General features: G+C 44.4%; 1 protein-coding gene, 1 long non-coding RNA gene and 1 other non-coding gene across 5 annotated transcripts; 2 read left to right on the forward strand and 1 right to left on the reverse strand.

The window, feature by feature from the left end:
* Positions 1-994: 994 nt before the first annotated feature.
* LOC123149005 (uncharacterized) lies at positions 995-5,491 on the reverse strand. Of its 3 annotated transcripts, none has more exons than XR_006474308.1 (7): positions 4,520-5,491; positions 3,981-4,143; positions 3,862-3,912; positions 2,889-3,001; positions 2,629-2,792; positions 2,104-2,434; positions 995-1,357 (listed from the first exon to the last, which is right to left on the reverse strand). It is a non-coding gene; the product is annotated as an uncharacterized lncRNA (long non-coding RNA). The 3 variants fall into 3 exon arrangements; XR_006474307.1 differs by having other exon boundaries at positions 2,104-2,174; positions 2,338-2,434; positions 3,981-5,491; XR_006474306.1 differs by having other exon boundaries at positions 3,981-5,490.
* Positions 2,889-2,966, forward strand: LOC123152304 (small nucleolar RNA snoR35). The gene has a single exon (XR_006476104.1). It is a non-coding gene; the product is annotated as a small nucleolar RNA snoR35 (small nucleolar RNA).
* Positions 5,492-17,921: 12,430 nt separating the features above from the next.
* Positions 17,922-22,193, forward strand: LOC123149018 (protein PLASTID TRANSCRIPTIONALLY ACTIVE 14). Its single transcript, XM_044568549.1, has 12 exons — positions 17,922-18,203; positions 18,291-18,428; positions 18,676-18,801; positions 19,283-19,411; positions 19,517-19,606; positions 19,681-19,831; positions 20,066-20,175; positions 20,667-20,735; positions 20,981-21,086; positions 21,185-21,382; positions 21,476-21,518; positions 21,665-22,193. The coding sequence occupies exons 1-12, from the start codon at positions 17,946-17,948 to the stop codon at positions 21,741-21,743; spliced, it is 1,497 nt and encodes a 498-aa protein (XP_044424484.1). The 5' UTR covers positions 17,922-17,945; the 3' UTR covers positions 21,744-22,193.
* The last annotated feature ends 2,372 nt before the right edge of the window (positions 22,194-24,565 follow it).

The following is a 24,565-nucleotide window of genomic DNA, read 5'->3' on the forward strand; positions in this document are numbered from 1 at the left end:
GCCAATAAGCATGACTCAAGAAAAAGTATCACCGCTTATCCTCTTTCTCATCCTCACTAATGGTGGTGGTGTTTACTTGATCATAACGCCTTCGAATGTGCTCAAACCCACGATAATTAGCTCGATCACCACATGGCCACTTGCCAAGCGCAAGGGGATGTTAAACACTTCCAAAAAAATCATCAGAGTGTATGTGCGGGTCACCCTCCACGGGCTGCTTTTATCCTCTAAAATGAAATTAACCTTAATTCATTATCCCATGGAATAGTAATGCTAACCTTTTGTGATGCTTCGAATTAAGAAAGTGACCTCATCTCTCCTTCCTCCTAACATCTGTACCCCTTGCCATAAACCAGGAACAGATGATTATGTGACTTGTGATGGTTCATCTGTCTTTCTTTTGTGTGCATCTTTTTTGGATTGTACATATTCATATGATTCTATTACGGCTCAAATAATCAAAAAGGTATCATAGGAATGCCACCCATAAATTTCAATAATAGATTTCTTATGCTCCTAATTTTGTATGAATTTAATCATCTAATTCATACACATAGGACTAAAAACCTAAATGATAGTGCCATACTTCTGCACATAAATTCACAAGTTAACTAACACCAGGATCAACGATAAGCTAAATGAGATCAAACTTGCATTACCGAGCAGTTCAGAGCTGGAGAGTGTACATTCCCTGATGCTTCTACCTTTTATCATGTTCAAACATGTGCATTCCAATGTACGGAGGACTCAATGAACGTGTGTTTATGGCAAAGGGGGCTTCAGGGCAGTGTGCAGGAGGCATGTGGATCCCTCAATGGCGACGTGCGACAACAACCGAGATAGATGCAACAGCAGCATGAGAGAGATGCAGCAGCAGCGGTAAATTTTCTTGATGTACATGGTGATAAAAACACAAAACAATTACTGGTTCGTATTCATATTTAGGTCCATTTCAAACGGCAGACAGAACACAATTTTTTTATGTACAGAGATATTCCAAAAGGTTCAGTATTATATCGGAAAAGGGACACAGACGAAAGGAAAATATACATATTGAGCAGATTTTACAGCCAGACAAGCACCAGCAATAAAATTGATGCCTAATGAAAATGTTTTACAACCTTCATACCAATCCACAGTGAGAGAACATCTGGCAACCACAAAATCCATAGGAAGAAACGATCAAGAGAACATCCAGTAAAAAGGATGGCTCGCATCTCTTGTCCGATTGGTGCAAAGAAGAGCAAGGGATTGGTTTTGGGGAGCAACTCACGGAAGTATATCTGCATTCCCGATTGGAGCAACTTAGGGGAGTATATCAGCTTCAGCATCAACCCAATCGCTCCATCAGGCATACCTACAGCATTGCCCCGATTCAGATGCAAGCTTATATGTTGTAACACAAATTTGAAGAAACCCCTGAATAGAATAAAAGGTTCTACTCTTCACAAAAGAGCTGCATGATTTTCTAACCATACATATAAATCAACAAATATTTGTTGTAATGGAATTTACTATCACATTTGCGCTACCACCATCAGAGCAGAGCAACAGGCGCGGCTTGGAAATCAAAATAGGTACAATAACGATCACTAAGAAAAGCAAGAACATATATATTCAATGTATGCCTGCAAAAGGAAGGATATCGATATGACAGAAATTCAGCAGTATAATATTATGTTGGACTTCAATGTTTAAGGTCAAAATTCTATAAGCTGGCTCTTATTTTACATAGATAAAAATGTCTAATTATTCAGATAGTGTAGCTTAAAAAAATGAATTCTATAGTACACTCCAGCACCACATGGTTCATTCATAGTTTATGGAGCACTAACATCAAGGCTACCTAGTGTGTTTCCCAAGAAAATCTCTCATCATACGGGATGTTCACTAAGTATTTCATATGCCCTTTTTTTGGTAAGATAAAGTCAAGGGGTGAGGGGACAGCTCAAAAGCAGGAGATATGGTAAGTACACGCTGAACAGAGCACTAAAATAGCAATAGTTAAACATGCTATAAATAATACTCGTATTTCAAGCTAAAACATGAAGCTTAACATAAATCTACTAAGTAATAAATTCAAGCTATGGTTAATTAAACTACCTTGCAGAATAAGGCCATTCATCATCCTGTTGGATCCTTGCACATTTAGTCTTCCACTTGCAGCATTGACCCTAAAATCGATGTGTGATGAGATAATCGGCACCGACAACCCACCAGAGCTTATATTTATTCCAATGTTACTTCTGCGCACAATGTTTGTAATACATGGACCCAAAGCTGGGTTTCCAGGAACATAATTTCGATTACCACTGGTGGCCAAGTTTGAGGATAAACCTTGAATGGTACCACCCATATTCATTCCACTTCTAAATGCTTGACCTCCACCAACATTCATTACTCTACCACTGACACCTGAATGTGCATGAGGAATCTGCAAAAGAAAAAATAATACCAAAAAAGTAAAAATCATCATCCTCCACATGAAACCAAAGCAAGAGTATGTTATAATTTATCAAGCCAACAAAATTGTTCCTTAGATTGCAAACCAATTAACATGCATATTCATGATGTTGAACGTATATAAATAACAATGCCGCAAACCTCCACAAAGGTGGGCATTCGAACCTGAGAATGACAACAGGGAGGCTGTTTGCAGCAAATCTCCCAGAAATGCTCCCTCTGGGTTGTTGGACCCCAGATGATGGAACGCTACTCTTCACAGCATTCCTTTTTGCAAGTGATCCAGGAATATTTTGGAAGACTATAATTTCCATGAATGTTGTGCAGACCTGAAAATGCAGAAAATGATAAGAGATAAAAACGTTTAATCAATGGGCGTTGCACTATGTCAATGCGCTAACCGAGTTAGCGCACCATATGCTCACCAGAGTGATGAAAACCTTGAAATAATCCAGATTGACCGGAAAAGGATGTTGCAAATGGTCACTTGGACGAGTCTGGAAGGTTCGATGTGGGATGTGGAACTGTTAAGATTAAACTACCAAGGAAGAAAGCATCAAGTTATCAAGACAAATAATAACAAAAGATAGTAAACAGACAAAATTGGAAAGTGTATGTGCACAGTGAATCAATGGTAGTCCAGTAGAAGGATAAGCAAGTACATTCAGCAAAATGGACATTGTTGACAACTGAAAAGCAAGTCAACACTCAAGGTCAAACAAATTAAATTACTCATAAATATTTAAACCAGACAAATTAAATTGAACTCTCTCTCTCTCTCTCACTTAATTCAGGGCATTTCATTAATATATGTTGCTCCTTTCAGTTCAGGGCCTTCCTTTTCTTGTGCCATCACACATGCCACCTAAGTTGATATGGCTGAAATACGTGCCATCACACATGCCACCTACATAGAAATGGCTGAAACACCATTCTAAGGAATACATTACACATAAGCTTGATGACAGAACTACTGCCAATGTAAAATATTTGTAAGCCTAATTGAGAACTATGTTAGAAAATAAAATAAAATAAAATTGTCACTATTGTATTATTATAAAACAAAATTATCACTCGTGTTCTTGGTAAACACGGTGAGATGTAAACAGTCAATGAGATTATTAGAAGTGATAACAATGGAAATGCACAAGAAGTGCAACATATTAACAAAAAATTTAGAGCAAGGACTGACATGACGATAGGAAAAATGAATCAATGAGGTTATTAGAAGTGATAAAAAAAGAAATGCACAAGCAATGCAAAATACTAAAAAGAATTCTAGAAGGTTTCACATGACTATGGACAATTGATTTTTGCTTTCAGCGAATTTATGGAGACAACAGGTGGCTCTGAGCTTGGCAACCTAGCATGTACTGAATATATCTCTGAATGACTTACTGCAAGTGTGTGTCATTAAAGTAACGAAATTTTTCTTCACAAGCTTGATTCCTGATAAACAAGGGCCAATTCATTAGACTTATGGATAGAATATAGACCAAGTTGATGCAAAACATTACATATTACAACACCGCTGCCACTGCAATTCAGGCAACTCCTTGTGTGCAGCCTTGTTCTTCTGTATCTGCAACAAGTTTATTTGGTCCACAAATTGTTTGGCCGAATGCACTCATCAACACACAGGCAAGCTAGAAATCTTCGTATAGGGGGGATACCTTCTTCCTACATGAGATTAAAAAAATGTACATCAGACTTCAAAGCAAAACGATCCTCGGCCATCGAGAGAATCAAATTTCAGAGGACCACCAGGGGCCCCATCTTGTTGTGACTGGTAGTGAGGAGCAGCCTCAGAGTAGCGTCATGTATCATAAAAATCATGCTTGTGGAGTGAAAACAAACAAACTTGCATCATAATCTGCTACCAACTGTACACTGCATGTTACCTACAAAGCAAACTGAAAGAAAAGTATTTCTTGTTTGAGAACCGAAGAGACATGCACGCATATCATGGTATGAAAAGATAATAGAGTTGCAATCTGATGCAATCATCAAGACAGGTTTGAGTGTCGTGAGGATGGAGTCAGAGCTTCACGGCCACCTGAAGCGAACAAGTGCAGTCGTATTGGATTTAACAGGAGCCGGTCACCATCACCATACAGCAAGAGATGCAAGCAATTGGTCGCGGGACCCATGCAGTCCCGACCATACATGCGATCGCAAACCTCGCAACATTAAGATCAGAACACAAAATTTGAATCAATTTGGTCCCCTTGTCCTGAGAGAATGAATGAATGAGCTTACCACATCTGAATCTGTTGTTGCCGCTGCAAGTCAGGCTTATAGCGATAGAACTTGCAGCCCCTGCTAAACAAGAATGACAGCCCCTTCCACTCTGAACCCATTGCACAAATCACAATTACACCCCACTCCATGAACACATTTAATTTGCATTCCGAGGTGCCGGATGATGCCGACGGCAAAGGGGTCGTGGCCGTAGATGATGAAGCAGAGGTCGGCGCTGACGAAGTCCATGAAGGCGCCGAAGATGGCCACTGGGTCCTGCCCTGCCATGTTGGCATCGCCGGGGAAGCCAGGAACGCATGGTTGGCTCTCGTTAAATCAGAAACATTGTGTCAGTTATAAAATCCATGCAAAACATTACTTGACGATTCTTTGAACAACATGAGAGCTAAAACTAAGTTCAAGTGGCATCTATTCAAAAAATAATGTTCAGTATTGATCATGAATTGTTAAGCAAAAAGTAAGGAGAGCATGACAATGTTAATAAACAGCGACAGCGAACACACACACGCATGCTCAACAGCGTCAGGAAGCACACACATCAGCAGGAAGCACACACAGCGGCAGGGCACATCACGTACACATGCTGGGTACAAACGAACAATCTTAGTACACAAAAAATAGAGCAAGGATAAATAAGTTTGCTTTCTCAAGAAATAATTAGGGCTCACAGGAACTTCTCAACGTGCTTTTGTTGCACATTCTCTGATAAAATTTGCAGTGACCATTGCTTTGCTTTGAGACTACAGAAAGCAAACACAAAGCGAACAGAAAGTGAACATACTTGTTCCACGCCCTAACGGCGCTCCTCACTGTAAAAAGGAGCCCCAGGACCATGAACGATCAATCTAGATATTTATGTTACCTTCTAAAATCAAGGCCCTCGAGTTTCTTGAGAGCGGACTGTTTTTTAAAACCAAACCAGCACTCAGGTAGATAGAAACCATGCTATTGTTGGGGAACGTTGCAGAAAACAAAAATTTTCCTACTCGTTTCACCAAGATCATCTAGGAGTTCATCTAGCAACGAGTGATTAGATGCATCTACATACCTTTATAGACCGCGAGCGGAAGCGTTCAATAGAACGGTGATGATGTAGTCGTACTCGACGTGATCCAAATCACCGATGACCAGCGCCGAACGGACGGCACCTCCGCGTTCAACACACGTACGGAACAGCCACGTCTCCTCCTTCTTGATCCAGCAAGGGAGGGAGGAGAGGTTGAGGGAGATGGCACCAGCAGCAGCACGACGGCGTGGTGTTGATGGAGCTGCAGTACTCCGGCAGAGCTTCGCTAAGCACTATGAAGGTGGAGGAGGTGTTGGAGAGGGAGAAGGAGGCAACCAAAGGCCAAGGCGTTCAGGTATGAAGTCCCTCCTCTCCCCCACTATATATAGGAGGGCCAAGGGGGGGGGGGTGGCCGGCCCTAGGAGATCCAATCTCCTAGGGGGTGCGGCGGCCAAGGGGGGTTTCCCTCCCCCCCAAGGCACCTAGGAGGTGCCTTCCCCTCCTAGGACTCTTCCCCCTTCAAACCCTAGGCGCATGGGCCTATGTGGGGCTAGTGCCCTTGGCCCATTAGGCCAAGGCGCACCCCCTACAGCCCATGTGGCCCCCCCCGGGACAGGTGGACCCACCCGGTGGACCCCCGGGACCCTTCCGGTGGTCCCGGTACAATACCATAACCCCGAAACTTGTCCCGATGCCCGAAACAGGACTTCCTATATATAAATCTTTACCTCCGGACCATTCCGGAACTCCTCGTGACGTCCGGGATCTCATCCGGGACTCCGAATAACATTCGGGTTACTGCATATACATATCCCTACAACCCTAGCGTAACTGAACCTTAAGTGTGTAGACCCTACGGGTTCGGGAGACAAGCAGACATGACCGAGACGACTCTCCGGTCAATAACCAACAGCGGGATCTGGATACCCATGCTGGCTCCCACATGCTCCACGATGATCTCATCGGATGAACCACGATGTCGAGGATTCTATCAACCCCGTACGCTATTCCCTTTGTCTATCGATATGTTACTTGCCCGAGATTCGATCGTCGGTATCCCAATACCTCGTTCAATCTCGTTACCGGCAAGTCACTTTACTCGTACCGCAATGCATGATCCCGTGACCAGACACTTGGTCACTCTGAGCTCATTATGATGATGCATTACCGAGTGGGCCCAGTGATACCTCTCCGTCATACGGAGTGACAAATCCCAGTCTTGATCCATGTCACCCAACAGACACTTTCGGAGATACCCGTAGTCTACCTTTATAGTCACCCAGTTACGTTGTGACGTTTGGCATACCCAAAGCACTCCTACGGTATCCGGGAGTTACACGATCTCATGGTCTAAGGAAAAGATACTTGACATTGGAAAACTCTAGCAAACGAACTATACGATCTTGTGCTATGTTTAGGATTGGGTCTTGTCCATCACATCATTCTCCTAATGATGTGATCTCGTTATCAATGACATCCAGTGTCCATAGTCAGGAAACCATGACTATCTGTTGATCAACGAGCTAGTCAACTAGAGGCTCACTAGGGACATGTTGGTGTCTGTTATTCACACATGTATTACGATTTCGGATAACACAATTATAGCATGAATAAAGACAATTATCATGAACAAGGAAATATAATAATAATGCTTTTATTATTGCCTCTAGGGCATATTTCCAACAGTCTCCCACTTGCACTAGAGTCAATAATCTAGTTACATTGTGATGAATCGAACACCCATGGAATTCTGGTGTTGGTCATGTTTTGCTCTAGGGAGAGGTTTAGTCAACGGATCTGCTACATTCAGGTCCGTATGTACTTTACAAATCTCTATGTCTCCATCTTGAACATTTTCACGAATGGAGTTGAAGCGACGCTTGATGTGCCTTGTCTTCTTGTGAAACCTGAGCTCCTTGGCAAGTGCAATAGCTCCAGTGTTGTCACAGAAGAGCTTGATCGGCCCCGACGCATTGGGTATGACTCCTAGGTCGGTGATGAACTCCTTCACCCATATTGCTTCATGTGCTGCCTCCGAGGCTGCCATGTACTCCGCTTCACATGTAGATCCCGCCACGACGCTTTGCTTGCAACTGCACCAGCTTACTGCCCCACCATTCAAAATATACACGTATCCGGTTTGTGACTTAGAGTCATCCAGATCTGTGTCGAAGCTAGCGTCGACGTAACCCTTTACGACGAGCTCTTCGTCACCTCCATAAACGAGAAACATTTCCTTAGTCCTTTTCAGGTACTTCAGGATATTCTTGACCGCTGTCCAGTGTTCCTTGCCGGGATTACTTTGGTACCTTCCTACCAAACTGACGGCAAGGTTAACATCAGGTCTGGTACACAGCATGGCATACATAATAGAACCTATGGCTGAGGCATAGGGGATGACGCTCATCTCTTCTATATCTTCTGCCGTGGTCGGACATTGAGCTGAGCTCAATTTCATACCTTGTAACACAGGCAAGAACCCCTTCTTGGATTGATCCATATTGAACTTCTTCAATATCTTATCAAGGTATGTGCTTTGTGAAAGACCTATGAGGCGTCTCGATCTATCTCTATAGATTTTGATGCCTAATATATAAGCAGCTTCTCCAAGGTCCTTCATTGAAAAACTTTTATTCAAGTAGGCCTTGATGCTGTCCAAGAGTTCTATATCATTTCCCATCAACAGTATGTCATCTACATATAATATGAGAAATGCTACAGAGCTTCCACTCACTTTCTTGTAAACGCAGGCTTCTCCATAAGTCTGTGTAAACCCAAACGCTTTGATCATCTCATCAAAGCGAATGTTCCAACTCCGAGATGCTTGCACCAGCCCATAAATCGAGCGTTGGAGCTTGCACACTTTGTCAGCATTCTTAGGATCGACAAAACCTTCCGGCTGCATCATATACAATTCTTCCTTAAGGAAACCATTAAGGAATGCCGTTTTGACGTCCATTTGCCATATTTCGTAATCATAGAATGCGGCAATTGCTAACATGATTCGGACGGACTTCAGCTTCGCTACCGGTGAGAAAGTCTCATCGTAGTCAACCCCTTGAACTTGTCGATAACCCTTAGCGACAAGCCGAGCTTTATAGATGGTCACATTACCATCCGCGTCTGTCTTCTTCTTAAAGATCCATTTATTTTTATGGCTCGCCGCTCAACGGGCAAGTCAGTCAAAGTCCATACTTTGTTTTCATACATGGATCCTATCTCGGATTTCATGGCTTCCAGCCATTTGTCGGAATCCGGGCCCGCCATCGCTTCTTCATAGTTCGAAGGTTCACCATTGTCTAACAGCATGATTTCCAAGACAGGGTTGCCGTACCACTCTGGTGCGGAACGTGTCCTTGTGGACCTTCGAATTTCAGTAGGGGCTTGATCAGAAGTATCTTGATCATTTTCATTAACTTCCTCTCTAGTCGGTGCAGGCACCTCAGGAATATTTTCTTGAGTTGCGCCATTTTCCGGTTCAAGAGGTAATACTTCATCAAGCTCTACTTTCCTCCCACTTACTTCTTTCGAGAGAAACTCTTTCTCCAGAAAGGACCCATTCTTGGCAACAAAGATCTTGACTTCGGATCTGAGGTAGAAGGTGTACCCAATAGTTTCTTTTGGGTATCCTATGAAGACGCATTTTTCCGACTTGGGTTCGAGCTTTTCAGGTTGAAGTTTCTTGACATAAGCATCGCATCCCCAAACTTTTAGAAACGACAGCTTAGGTTTCTTCCCAAACCATAATTCATATGGTGTCGTCTCAACGGATTTCGACTGAGCCCTATTTAAAGTGAATGCGGCAGTCTCTAAAGCATAGCCCCAAAAGAAAGCGGTAAATCGGTAAGAGACATCATAGATCGCACCATATCTAACAGAGTGCGATTACGACGTTCGGACACACCATTACGCTGAGGTGTTCCAGGCGGCGTGAGTTGTGAAACTATTCCACATTTTCTTAAGTGTGCCCCAAACTCGTGACTCAAGTATTCTCCTCCACGATCTGATCGCAGAAACTTGATTTTCCTGCCACGTTGATTTTCAACCTCACTCTGAAATTCCTTGAACTTTTCAAAGGTTTCAGACTTGTGTTTCATTAAGTAGATATACCCATACCTACTTAAATCATCAGTGAGAGTGAGAACATAACGATAGCCACCGCGAGCCTCAACACTCATTGGACCGCACACATCAGTATGTATGATTTCCAATAAGTCGGTTGCTCGCTCCATTGTTCCTGAGAACGGAGTCTTGGTCATTTTACCCATAAGGCATGGTTCGCACGTGTCAAATGATTCATAATCAAGAGACTCTAAAAGTCCATCAGCATGGAGCTTCTTCATGCGTTTGACACCTATGTGACCAAGGCGGCAGTGCCACAAGTATGTGGGACTATCATTATCAACCTTACTTCTTTTGGTACTCACATTATGAACATGTGTAGCATCACGTTCGAGATTCATAAAGAATAAACCATTCACCATAGGAGCATGACCATAAAACATATCTCTCATAAAAATGGAACAACCATTATTCTCAGATTTAAAAGAGTAGCCATCTCGAATTAAACGAGATCCCGATACAATGTTCATGCTCAAAGCTGGCACTAAATAACAATTATTAAGGTTTAAAACTAATCCCGAAGGGAGATGCAGAGGCAGCGTGCCGACGGCGATCACATTGACCTTGAAACCATTCCCGACGCGCATCGTCACCTCGTCCTTTGCCAGTTTCCGCTTATTCCGCAGCCCCTGCTTTGAGTTACAAATGTGAGCAACTGCACCGGTATCAAATACCCAGGAGCCACTACGGGCACTAGTAAGGTACACATCAATTACATGTATATCACATATACATTTTGTTTTGCCGGCCTTCTTATCCGCTAAGTACTTAGGGCAATTCCGCTTCCAGTGACCGCTTCCCTTGCAATAAAAGCACTCAGTCTCGGGCTTGGGTCCATTCTTTGGCTTCTTCCCGGCAGCTTGCTTGCCGGGCGCGGCAACCTCCTTGCCGTCCTTCTTGAAGTTCTTTTTACCCTTGCCTTTCTTGAACTTAGTGGTTTTATTGACCATCAACACTTGATGTTCCTTTCTGACTTCTACCTCTGCTGATTTCAGCATAGCAAATACTTCAGGAATGGTCTTTTCCATCCCCTGCATATTGAAGTTCATCACAAAGCTCTTGTAGCTTGGTGGAAGCGACTGGAGGATTCTGTCAATGACCGCATCATCCGGGAGATTAACTCCCAGCTGAGTCAAGCGGTTATGCAACCCAGACATAGTGAGTATGTGCTCACTGACAGAACTATTTTCCTCCATCTTACAGCTGAAGAATTTGTCGGAGACTTCATATCTCTCGACCCGGGCATGAGCTTGGAAAACCATTTTCAGCTCTTCGAACATCTCATATGCTCCATGTCTCTCAAAACGCTTTTGGAGCCCCGGCTCTAGGCTGTAAAGCATGCCGCACTGAACGAGGGAGTAGTCATCGGAACGTGCCTGCCAAGCGTTCATAACATCTTGTTCTGCAGGGAGAACGGGCGCGTCACCAAGCGGTGCTTGTAGGACATAATCTTTCTTGGCAGCTATGAGGATGATCCTCAGGTTCCGGACCCAGTCCGTATAGTTGCTGCCATCGTCTTTCAGCTTAGTTTTCTCTAGGAACGTGTTGAAGTTGAGGACTACGTTGGCCATTTGATCTACAAGACATATTGTAAAATATTTTAGACTAAGTTCATGATAATTAAGTTCAACTAATCAAATTATTAGTGAACTCCCACTTAGATTAGACATCCCTCTAGTCATCTAAGTATTACATGATCCGAGTTAAACTAGACCGTGTCCGATCATCACGTGAGACGGACTAGTCAACATCGGTGAACATCTTCATGTTGATCGTATCTTCTATACGACTCATGCTCGACCTTTCGGTCTTCTGTGTTCCGAGGCCATGTCTGTACATGCTAGGCTCGTCAAGTCAACCTAAGTGTTTGCATGTGTAAATCTGTCTTACACCCGTTGTATGTGAACGTCTGAATAAAACACCCGATCATCACGTGGTGTTTTGAAACAGCGAACTGTCGCAACGGTGCACAGTTAGGGGGAACACTTCTTGAATTTATTGTGAGGGATCATCTTATTTACTACCGTCGTTCTAAGTAAACAAGATGCAAAACATGATAAACATCACATGCAATCAAATAATAAACGTGACATGATATGGCCAATATCACATAGCTCCTTTGATCTCCATCTTGGGGCTCCATGATCATCTTGTCACCGGCTTGACACCATGATCTCCATCATCGTGTCTCCATGAAGTTGCTCGCCAACTATTACTTCTACTACTATGGCTAACGCGTTTAGCAATAAAGTAAAGTAATTTACATGGCGTTTCTTGATGACACGCAGGTCATATAAAAGAATAAAGACAACTCCTATGGCTCCTGCCGGTTGTCATACTCATCGACATGCAAGTCGTGATTCCTATTACAATAGCATGAACATCTCATACATCACATATAGATCATTCATCATTCATCACAACTTTGGCCATATCATATCACAAACCACTTGCTGCAAAAACAAGTTAGACGTCCTCTAATTGTTGTTCCAAGTTTTACGTGGCTGAATTAGGGTTCTAGCAAGAACGTTTTCTTACCTACGTTAAAGCCACAACGTGATTTGTCAACTTCTATTTACCCTTCATAAGGACCCTGTTCATCGATTCCGCTCCAACTAAAGTAGGAGAGACAGACACCCGCCAGCCACCTTATGCAACTAGTGCATGTTAGTCGGTGGAACCGGTCTCACGTAAGCGTACGTGTAAGGTTGGTCCGGGCCGCTTCATCCCACAATACCGCTGAAGCAAGAAAGGACTAGTAACGGCAAGAAAGTTGACAAATCTACGCCCACAACAAATTGTGTTCTACTCGCGCAAGAAGAACTACGCATAGACCTAGCTCATGATTCCACTGTTGGGGAACGTTGCAGAAAACAAAAATTTTCCTACTCGTTTCACCAAGATCATCTAGGAGTTCATCTAGCAACGAGTGATTAGATGCATCTACATACCTTTGTAGATCGCGAGCGGAAGCGTTCAATAGAACGGTGATGATGTAGTCGTACTCGACGTGATCCAAATCACCGATGACCAGCGCCGAACGGACGGCACCTCCGCGTTCAACACACGTACGGAACAGCCACGTCTCCTCCTTCTTGATCCAGCAAGGGAGGGAGGAGAGGTTGAGGGAGATGGCACCAGCAGCAGCACGACGGCGTGGTGTTGATGGAGCTGCAGTACTCCGGCAGAGCTTCGCTAAGCACTATGGAGGTGGAGGAGGTGTTGGAGAGGGAGAAGGAGGCAACCAAAGGCCAAGGCGTTCAGGTATGAAGTCCCTCCTCTCCCCCACTATATATAGGAGGGCCAAGGGGGGGTGGACGGCCCTAGGAGATCCAATCTCCTAGGGGGTGCGGCGGCCAAGGGGGGTTTCCCTCCCCCCCCCCAAGGCACCTAGGAGGTGCCTTCCCCTCCTAGGACTCTTCCCCCTTCAAACCCTAGGCGCATGGGCCTATGTGGGGCTGGTGCCCTTGGCCCATTAGGCCAAGGAGCACCCCCTACAGCCCATGTGGCCCCCCCGGGACAGGTGGACCCACCCGGTGGACCCCCGGGACCCTTCCGGTGGTCCCGGTACAATACCATAACCCCGAAACTTGTCCCGATGCCCGAAACAGGACTTCCTATATATAAATCTTTACCTCCGGACCATTCCGGAACTCCTCGTGACGTCCGGGATCTCATCCGGGACTCCGAACAACATTCGGGTTACTGCATATACATATCCCTACAACCCTAGCGTAACTGAACCTTAAGTGTGTAGACCCTACGGGTTCGGGAGACAAGCAGACATGACCGAGACGACTCTTCGGTCAATAACCAACAACGGGATCTGGATACCCATGCTGGCTCCCACATGCTCCACGATGATCTCATCGGATGAACCACGATGTCGAGGATTCTATCAACCCCGTACGCTATTCCCTTTGTCTATCGATATGTTACTTGCCCGAGATTCGATCGTCGGTATCCCAATACCTCGTTCAATCTCGTTACCGGCAAGTCACTTTACTCGTACCGCAATGCATGATCCCGTGACCAGACACTTGGTCACTCTGAGCTTATTATGATGATGCATTACCGAGTGGGCCCAGTGATACCTCTCCGTCATACGGAGTGACAAATCCCAGTCTTGATCCATGTCACCCAACAGACACTTTCGGAGATACCCGTAGTCTACCTTTATAGTCACCCAGTTACGTTGTGACGTTTGGCATACCCAAAGCACTCCTACGGTATCCGGGAGTTACACGATCTCATGGTCTAAGGAAAAGATACTTGACATTGGAAAACTCTAGCAAACGAACTATACGATCTTGTGCTATGTTTAGGATTGGGTCTTGTCCATCACATCATTCTCCTAATGATGTGATCTCGTTATCAATGACATCCAGTGTCCATAGTCAGGAAACCATGACTATCTGTTGATCAACGAGCTAGTCAACTAGAGGCTCACTAGGGACATGTTGGTGTCTGTTATTCACACATGTATTACGATTTCCGGATAACACAATTATAGCATGAATAAAGACAATTATCATGAACAAGGAAATATAATAATAATGCTTTTATTATTGCCTCTAGGGCATATTTCCAACAGCTATATGCATACCACCCTAGAACTACATCCTTTTCTTGCATTTCTTCTAAAACTTCTCCAACAACATTTATCTTGTTCAATGCCACACGGCTGGTCATTGGAAGGAAACATGTGAGGTTATCCGGCTTAATATTCTTCACCTTCATCTCCTCAAAAAGGCTACGGATATTCTGATGCTGGCCTAACTTCATGCAAATGGACATCAAACTGTTGATGAGGCAGAGTACTGGCTGAGATGCCAAGTTCGTCCATCTTGCGATAAAGGTCTGGAAACTATCCTGTGTAAACCACCAATAACTGCGGTGTTGTGTATCGACAGATGATGAGCACCTTCGAAGAACACTTTAGGAGTAGAGATTACTCAATTAACTATGATTTAGCAAAACTGGAAGGTTATCATCAGCATGTCCTGACCTGGTGCCAGTTTCGGAAGTTTCTATAAATATTGGAAGATATAACTGACATGAAGCAACATCAGGTATTCCCGTAGTAGCAACCTGCAATTATAGAAACAACATAGTATTATGACGTTGCATCACAATATGAAGAGTGCCATCCTTTCTGGAGCTACAGCAGTCCTGAATCATTTAGTACTATATCTATCTTTTGAGTTCATCGTCAGTCTTCTTCAGAAAAACATCACAAGCCCAACAAAAGCTTCATCTTCCACCAAAAGAGCACTTGCACCGTTGCCTTGCTAAAATGCTTCAGATTTGTTAACTTGATTGCTGTAGATTACCACACTGAACTGAAATAAACCAAAATAGGACAGACGAAATTAATATTTCAGGCGTCAAGTTAATAATCATGAAGAATTAGCATCTCTTTGAAGATTGTCCAGAGTGGAGTCAAAACAGATTTTGTTCTAGATTGACACTAAACATAACAAACACTTTTTTAAAAGCGTAATCTCGATAGTGAGAAACATCAGAAAGGGCATTAGACGTGTACACATATAGTCTTAGAAATATGTAACACCGGTAGTTCTCAAATTAGTCATTGCAGGAACTTTGCATTATCTGTTCACCGCGTCTACAATTCGACATGATTCATTAATTAAGTTGGCAGTTTTTAAAAGAGAATTGGCAGATGATTTTAACCTCTTACAACTTCTTGCTAATTGTCACCGACTAACAATCAAACAAAGACCTGCACGGTGCTTAACCAATAGTAATTCAGCAAATTACATGTTAACTGAAGCATCAAATTAATTGACAGATTCTTGCTCATGGTCAAAGACTAACAATCAAAGTAAATTGCCAGCATATGGATGCAGAGGCAGTTGGTTGTGGCGCCTTGGACCTCCTGACCCTGGGGCAAACGAGGTCTGAGTTGGTCCTCCAGCCGTCATACACAAAAGCTATGCGGAAATCAACTGTACACATGTGGTCCGACACATGAATGAATCTCCACGAATGAGACGAGCAGGTTAACCCTAAAATCAGATTCTTTGCCCAAAAAATCAATTTGACAAATCCAGCAATGGTAGCAGAGGGGGAGGGCTGGGCATCTTACTCGTGGACGTTGGTCTCAATAACCTGGCAGACGAAGAGGGAGATCATGGAGGTCTTGCCGGCCCCTGACTGGGCCTGGGCGATGATGATTGGGATGACGGCGCGCTGCTGGATGGATACGCCATTGACGACGGCTGGATCTGGAGGGGAGGTGATGGCGCACTGCTGGATGGATATGCCCTCGACGACGGCCGGATCTGGAGGGGAGGTGACGGCGCGTGCAGAGGCCACGCCCGTCGTGGTGCTGGTGGAGACTGCCGGGCGGCGGTGTCATAGGAGTGGCGGCGCATGGAGAGATGCAGCCGGCAAGGGCGTCCATGGCGTGGGGTGGTGCTACATCTCGTGGAGGAGACGGAGTCAGGGAGAGATGCGATGAATAGGAGGGGTTGGCCCTGAGGAGAGATGACTCGACACGTTCGGTCGGGAGCCTGGCCAGCGTGAGCTGCTCCCTCCATCATCGCTGCCGTTTGGAGAGGTGGCGTGGCCGCAGCCGACGCATTCATCGGCCACGGCGAGGCAGACGAGCCCGGCGACGAGATTTGATTCGGTGGGCGGCTGCGTCCTAGGGAGGGAGACGAGAGCGGGTTAGGGATAAGGCAGATGAGTCACTCGGGTTTTTTTTTGTGCGCATGCGTGGGAAAGGATGTAAAAAAACCAAGGTGAAATAGCGTGGTGGAAGAGGATGACGAAAAAAAATCGGACGAAAATGGTGGGACGAAAATAAAATCCGGAACGCACCTACCAACTGAGACATTAGGAGTAGAGATGAGCATGTTTGGTTAATATCCACATATTGCCAAACTTTGCGACAAATGTGGCAGTGGCTTGTGGTTTGTTTGTTTCACTATCATAGTTGTGCCATGCCACACTTTTTTTAGCAGCATGCCCTACATTTCATAAGTACATATTTATTTCTAATTGTGGCACACTTGACCACTTTGTGGCGACCAATTTGTTCACCACACCTTTTGTGGCTTGCCACGAATTAGAAAGAAAAGTGTAGTGAAGTCTAGCTATCTAATAAACACGCACATTTTTTTGTTCTTTTTTATATATGTTGGTCACAAATGGTTATAGCTTTTGTTAAGTTTTTGTAGTGCATGTAATGTAGCACGATTTACATCTGTGAAGTATATATTTTTTTCACACTTCTCGAGGGACAAGATGGTGTATGGGTAACTTGTTAAACAAAATTCTTGTTCTAAGAAACATAGAACTCAACTTTGCCTCGCATGCTTTGAATTTTTCCTTTGTTGACTTAAAGTGCTGGCAAACCAAGATATTTTGCCTCAAAGTCTCATTCACCACTTTAAAGTCTGCTTCACCTCATGTTGGATCGCGGGATGAACATATATACCAAACTAAATAAAATAAAGGATTTCTCGATGGGCTGACTTTTTGGCTAGTGAGGTTAGGGTTTACAGGGATTTATGGGTGGTTTTTATTTACATTTTAATCATCCTGTTTCGTTTGTATCAAGTCAGTGCGGCGTCCGGAGCCGGCGTGAGGTTTATGAGAAGTGTCGGAGGTTTGACTCTTCTGCAATTCACTCTACCGTGACGGCTTCTTCTCCATGGCGCTCATGTTACCGTGATCCTGATAACGCGATTGCTCCCGCGATGTGATGTAGCGGCGCCGGCCCTTCGACCAAGTCGAGTGGGTGATGATAGTCCTCGCGCCATAGGGATCTCGTTGCGGTTTTTAACTCTTTTTTCCTTGGGCTTTCACGCAGTCACACCTGAGGGTTTTTCTATCTACAAAGAAAATGAATGTTAGGACCAGAATCCCATGGCCGAATCTTTGTTTCTATTTTGATTTGAGATAGGAGTACATAAATAAAAATGTAAAATGAAGATACGTTTATTTCTATTTGCCGCTTCCGCGTGGCGAAAGCGGCTAACGGATACCCCCAACGCGGCGAGAGCCCGCTAAACTGAACAGATAACGTCTTTCACTCCACTCCACTCTGCCTGCGCTCCCTCCAATGGCGACCCCCGTCGCCTCCCCGCTCCTCCTCCCCTCCCCGGCCCCCCTCCCGGCCCCAACCTTCCCGCCCCGCCGCCTCACCGCCACCCGTCGCCTCCTCCTCGCCCCTCCCCCGCGCGCCGGCCGGCCGCGCCTCCGCGACCCGCCGCCGGCGCCGGTGGAGGAGGCCGCCGCCGCCGCGGCCGTGGAGGAGTACGAGGCGCCCCCGCTCAGGCTCCTCGACCCGCCGCAGGAGGAAGAGCCCTACCCCGACGAGGTGATTTCCCAGCACTGCACTGTGCCGCTCCCTCCCTCCCTCGTTATACGTTGCTGACGCTGCTTGGGCAATGGTGTTTGTGTGCAGATGGAGGCGGCGGACCCGGACTTGTACCGGATCGGGTACGCCCGGATGATGCGCGCCTACGGGGTCGAGTTCCTCGAGGGCCCCGACGGCATGGGCGTCTACGCCTCCCGCGACGTCGACCCGCTCCGCCGAGCCAGGGTGAGCCGCTCGCCGCCATTTCCCTTCCTTTCCCTGCCAATCTCCATTGTTTCAAATTGGACACACCACTTGCATTCAGTGATGTGGAATTGCACAATGTTGACTATAACTGATGGGCTCCAATTGGACACACCACAGTGAAATGCCCATGTTGCTGTTTGAATGATAGATTAAGTTTAATTGCACAATGAGTCAATGATGTGGAGTTTTCTTCACTGATGTACTAATTCCTTTTATTCTGTACCAGGTGATAATGGAGATTCCATTGGAGCTCATGCTGACTATAACTAAAAATCATCCTTGGATGTTCTTTCCTGACATTATCCCACTAGGACATCCTATATTCGACATTATCGAGTCAACAAATCCCGAGGTAAATGGATGAGCTGTCCACATTGTGAAAACGGAAATGAAACTATTGTTTTCCCCCGGGTTTCTTGTGTGTTTCATGGGCAGCTCTGCTATACTCATCAGTTTGTTAACCACTTGTGGGGTCCTTGCATCAAATAATTTTATTTGTTTGGTTATGTGAAACACCTTGGAAAGATTCTAGTTCCGATGTGTTGAAGCTGTGCTTTTTTATGTTTGTTCTTCGTTTCCATATTTTTTATGGTGTAAATTTCTACAGCATGAGTGCTGACGAGCCTGCGTAATTGAGACTCCAGAGCAATTTTACTGCACATTCCTACCATATGCCTGCGGGAAATCATCCTTACTGTTAAATTGGAGCAGAGGGAATTATATCATTCTCAATACTTGCTGAATCCTGTTTTCTCCGTTCATTTGAGTGTCAAAGCTTCAGTAATCAACACGGATGTAGACTGCAGACTAATGTGATTCGTATTTTCTTGCAGACAGATTGGGATTTAAGATTAGCCTGCCTTCTTCTCTATGCATTTGATGTAGAAAACAACTTTTGGCAGTTATACGGTGATTTTTTGCCTAGTGGTGATGAATGCACCAGCTTGCTTCTGGCACCGAAGGTACTCTATAGCTAACTAAACGTAACTCCTGCTTTGACTTTCTTTTCAGATGGAAGCTTCTCACAACTTTGAATTAGTTTGCTTATTTACCTGCCTGGGTTGCAGGAGGATCTAATGGAACTGGAAGACGAAGATCTGTCCTCAGAGATGTTAAAACGCCAGCAGCGAGCAGTTGATTTTTGGCAGAAACACTGGGTACAATTTTGTGCTATTTTATCCACTTTGCTGGCTTGGATACCTCTAACACTCGCTTGATGGGTAATATCCAGCACAAAGCAATCCCTCTCAAGCTAAAGCGGCTTGCCCCTGACCACGAAAGATTTCTCTGGGCATTGAGCATTGTTCAGTCTCGCTCTTTCAACTTGAATATGAGAATGGGAGCTTTCATTCAAGATGCAAATGTCCTAGCTCCTTATGCCGGTACTTGTTTAATGTTTATTCTTCTTTCACCCTTTTACTTATTTTCAGTCTGAAAATCAGCAACAATAAAAAAATCTTTTAGTAAATACTTGCACTTTTTTGTTTGTATCGGTGAATACTGTATGATTGTTCATTATTTCATAATTCTGGTATATGAATTGGTTTGAAATCGTGGTCGCAAAATTCAGAACTGCAAGCCTGAAAGATGACTTATGATTTCTCTTTTTGCTCCAGATATGCTAAATCACTCACCTGATGCTAACTGTTTCCTGCATTGGCGTTTCAAAGATCGAATGCTTGAAGTTATGATTAAGGCGGGGCATGCCATCAAAAAAGGAGATGAGGTACTGTTTAAAGAGCAGACTGTACACAAGCTGCAGATGCACCTTGGCTGCAGAATACTTATTTTACTTTCCAGAGGGCCAATCCTTGTGCCTTGATAGAAAAATGTTTTATAGCCCTTGAAAGGGGCAATCTTTGTATTTCATGGTCAATTGCTTGTGTCCCCTTCTTTGCTTTTTTGAACTGTCGCTTAGTTAGCTAGCTGCTTCTGTGTTCGCAGCCCACCCGGGTTCAAGGATTGGCCTCCTGTGATGCTTGGTAATTCTTTTAAATGAAAAAAGGCTCAGGCCTTAGGTGGTAGTGCCCATAGGTTAAGTTCTTTTCATCATTTACAAGTTTAATTGATAATACAGTGTTCTATTCAGTCTTAGTTCTTCGCATGGCCTTATTCTGTTAGACTCGACAAAAGAGTATGCTATTCTCGCAGTTTCTTTTGTCCCAAAAATTTGAAATCACTTTTCTTAATGCAATCTTTATATTCGACCATTCACAGATGACAATCGATTATATGAGTGCGGTGAACAGCACGTTGATGCAAAGATATGGCTTCTCATCACCAACGGTAATCCATGCCTTTGAGTTTAGTTATTATTTTCTTGTATGCAAATTCTGTGGTGAAGTTACTTCCCCACTTGCCAACAAGACTAAGGAATACTTTCTCAGTTGTATTTGTATCTCTAGAGATTATAATCCTTAGAGGAAACAACTCTAGCATTCAGACATGCCACAACTTGGCATTATTACAGTACCTCTGGTGCATAATCTTTCAAACTAACGTGGCCTTTATGTTCACAATAAATTCTGTAGAACCCCTGGGAACATATAAACTTCTCGAGCCCTGCCAAGATTCACCTGGATTCCTTCTTATCGGTCTTCAACATAGCTGGCTTGCATGATGAGCTGTACCACAATGGTAGGAAACACAAAATGTTCTTATTAGTCATTTCGCAAAGAAGCTGCCTTGATTCACAACATTTCGATCTGAATTATCGTATTCATATCTGCTTGCAGTTGCATTGACCTCAGGGGAAAGCACCTTTGTCGACGGAGGAGTGGTGGCGGCAGCGAGGACTCTGCCGACATGGTCGGACGGCGACCTTCCTGCCATACCGAGCGTGGAGAGAAAATCCGCTCAGGCGTTGCAGGAGGAGTGCCGGAAGATGGCGGAGTCTTTCTCGACCACGATCCGACAGGACGAGGAGATTCTAGGTAATGCGCTTCTTGGTTCCCACTAGTATTTATTCACTTTCTTCTTGGTGCCTTTTCTGACACTGAAGCTGGGCTGTTTTGTGGGTGTTGCAGATTCCGACGAGCCTATGAGGAAAACACGCGAAATCGCGATCAAGTACGTGGAACCAGCTAACGAATATTATCCTATGACACTGCAACCATGAAGTTTCTCTCTGGGCACCAGCATGCTATATCATCATCAATCATTTTGTCCCTTGACCACTGTCTTGGTAACAATTCTTTACGTTGTCGAATGCACAGGTACCGTTTGCACCGGAAGCTGCTCTTGCAGAAGATCATCGACTCGCTGGAGATCTACCAGGATCGGATTCTGTTCTAGCTAGATGTATAGTCCTGGAGGGTGCCGGTGTACCTGTATCGAGCGAAGACCGTACCAGGTCTAGGTTTCTAGTGTCCCAAGTGTTCTGAAGGGCGTTTGCAGCACCACCACACCACCCTTAGATGATTTTGAAGGGCTTGAGAAGCCTAGGTTCATACTACATAGTAGGTTACTACTAGGTGACAGTAGGAGGATCCCAGAAAGATAATGACAAGTGTCAAGTGTCGCCAAGGCATGTCGGAGCTGGCACCATTGCTGTTGGAAGAGGAGGGATTCACAAGCACATAGTTGCCCCACCTGTCAGGATAGGTAAACGCGTCTCGATTTCTCGAGCAACGGGTTACCTGTTCCATTTTAAATGTGATTCATGCTGATGCTTCCGTGTAAGATATCATCTGTGCAAAATGGAATAAGCAAAGGCATCAACTTAATCGACGCCGATCGATACCAGGTTTGTTCGCATTAGCGAAGGCCGCTTCTCTTCTGTTGTTCTCAAGCTTGTTGTAGAATGTTAAATGGGGTAGTACAAGGTATATAACCTGCAGTATGTTAAATGGCTGTTGTTTCTGCTGCTGCTGCAGAATAACTGTTCAAGAAAGTTAATCTTCGTCTCCATGGTGCCCCACTACGGAAGAAAAAAAGAAGTGTCTATGTTTTGCCGAGTCCTTTTTTCGGCCTTCGCCGGATCTTTTATGCACTCAGCAAACAATGTTTTTCATGCAGTGCCCAGACGTTCCCTGCTCGGAACATCTCATATGCACTGCGCTCTAGTGGTCATGGCGTTAGCGTTGCAGCTCCAATTTTGCGCCACCCGCGGGTTAATTACTCCACCAGTTAATTCACAAACTGTTATGCATATGATCAGTAGTGATCTAAACGCTTTTATATATTTTCTTATAGAGGGAGTACATTGTTTGCTTCCTAATATGTGCCGGCAGCTTCATAGAATCATTTTTATTATCCATACTTACCCCCACAACGTACCAAGTTGAAACTCGTGTGAGGTTTTCAGCTTACCATTTGTTCTCATATCATATGTAAGCATGACTTTAACTATATTGATATTTTCATTAACTTCCAAATAACAGAAATGCGACACCGATCACTCCGGCGCTACATGTTCTTAACATGTGTCTTCTTCACAAAAAAAGTGTAGTAAAATAATAAGTACATCTTCTCGCATAATCTCTTGGAATTATGGACTTCACCCCCTAGCTAGGTCAAGCCCCTATCTAGAAAGTTGCAGCCTCCGCTCTGGCGGACGGCCTAGAAAGTTGGACACCACGCCAACTCGCAAGTCTTCATGAGCAACCCATTGCATTTTCCACTTCTTCTCCGGGTTTTTTTTCTGATTTCATGGGCCCAAGATGGTGTTTGCCGGAACAAGTGGTCAAGCAGGTCACCGCAAAATATGGCCCGCATTCCCATCCAAGTGCCCAAGTTCCAAGCGCAAAATAAAAACAAATGTATTGTGAACATTGGATGCTGTTTATGCGGACAAGTTTCACGAAGTACTTGCTCAACCAACCTCGCTTTGACTCAACTCAAATGAAGTACAAAATGAACTCAACCGTAGTGCAGTGAGTCAGAAGCAGAGACATAGCTTAGACGCTCGCCAAAGTCGCAAAGAGCAAACTAGTTTGCACGCACATCGAGAAAAAGCATGCATGGATATCCACATAAGCATTTGTCAATAAGAATGTCCTAACTTTGGCGAAGGAGCTCATGAATAAATTGATAAAATGTAGAAGGCAAGGGGAGGTTAAGAAGCTTGGGATGGAGGGGTGATGGAGGTCAGAGAGAAACTAGGAACGGAGGTTGATCAAATAATATCTAGGTGGGGAGATCTAGATATGATATTTGTTGTGTTGCATTGAGCTATAGCCTTGCTTACCTATGAGGTTGCCTTAATTCAACAAAAATACAAGTTTTTTTTTGGGGGGGGGGGGGGGGGGGGGGGCATTGGCCCCCCCTCTCTAACAATTGTTAATTTGCTTCTCAAATATCTCGGCCTTGAGTTTACGGGTATATATGGCTTGCTTGCTATATTGATTTACCTGCATTAAGGCTGCAATCAAATGAATGGGCTCATCACTCGAGGCACTCAGCTGGAAATTCCTTTATCATGGAGTTGAACTCTATTCAGAGTACAAACAGTGGGATTGGGGAACCATGCCGTCTTGGTCCAAGGTTTCCTTGGTGGCTCAAATCACAAAAGAATATCTCCTCCTTTTTATGTCTGATGCCAACATAGACCTCTCCATTCTCCAGCAATAACATTAGTGGCACATTACCAGCTATTGTTACACGGATGGACACACTTAAACTAGATCTAATCTCATTCAATTGAATGGTTCAGTGCGACCTCGTAATAAAATTGATTTGGATCTCTCAAGAAACTCTCTACCAGGGCCTCTACCATTGAAGTTTCAATTTCACACGACCAATAATTGGTTTTTTCTACTTGGCAACCAATTCACAGGCACTAGTTTGGTTCCTAACATCATTATAGAATTATCTTTCATATCTTGACACTGGAAACAATATGGTAACATGTCAGTTCTCTCGATGTTCAGAAAATTCGCATTGTTGCCGCGAGAGAGCACATTGTTTCTTGACATCCTTGAAATGGCCTGATTTTTTTTCGTGGCCTTGCATGACCAATTCAAGGCACCATGCCTTGGGTTTTCAACAAGTTTTGCATTTTCTGAAGTTTTCACGGTGAAAAAAGGTTGATAGATGGCTGGACGTGTCGCGACATGCAAACGGTGTCGGAATTCGTTCAAACCTAGCATGGATGCCCAACATGGGCATGGCCACCT

The sequence above is a fragment of the Triticum aestivum genome, chromosome 1B (genome assembly GCF_018294505.1).
Source record: "Triticum aestivum cultivar Chinese Spring chromosome 1B, IWGSC CS RefSeq v2.1, whole genome shotgun sequence".
Taxonomy (NCBI): Eukaryota; Viridiplantae; Streptophyta; class Magnoliopsida; order Poales; family Poaceae; genus Triticum; species Triticum aestivum.

What these genes read in the sequence shown, in the direction of transcription:
- LOC123149018 (XM_044568549.1), top strand. Translation starts at nt 17,946, where the DNA reads ATGGCGACCCCCGTCGCCTCCCCGCTCCTCCTCCCCTCCCCGGCCCCC. An exon ending in GCTTGCTTCTGGCACCGAAG is followed by an intron (nt 19,412 to 19,516) that starts GTACTCTATAGC and finishes CCTGGGTTGCAG; the next exon opens with GAGGATCTAATGGAACTGGA. An exon ending in TGTCCTAGCTCCTTATGCCG is followed by an intron (nt 19,832 to 20,065) that starts GTACTTGTTTAA and finishes TTTTTGCTCCAG; the next exon opens with ATATGCTAAATCACTCACCT.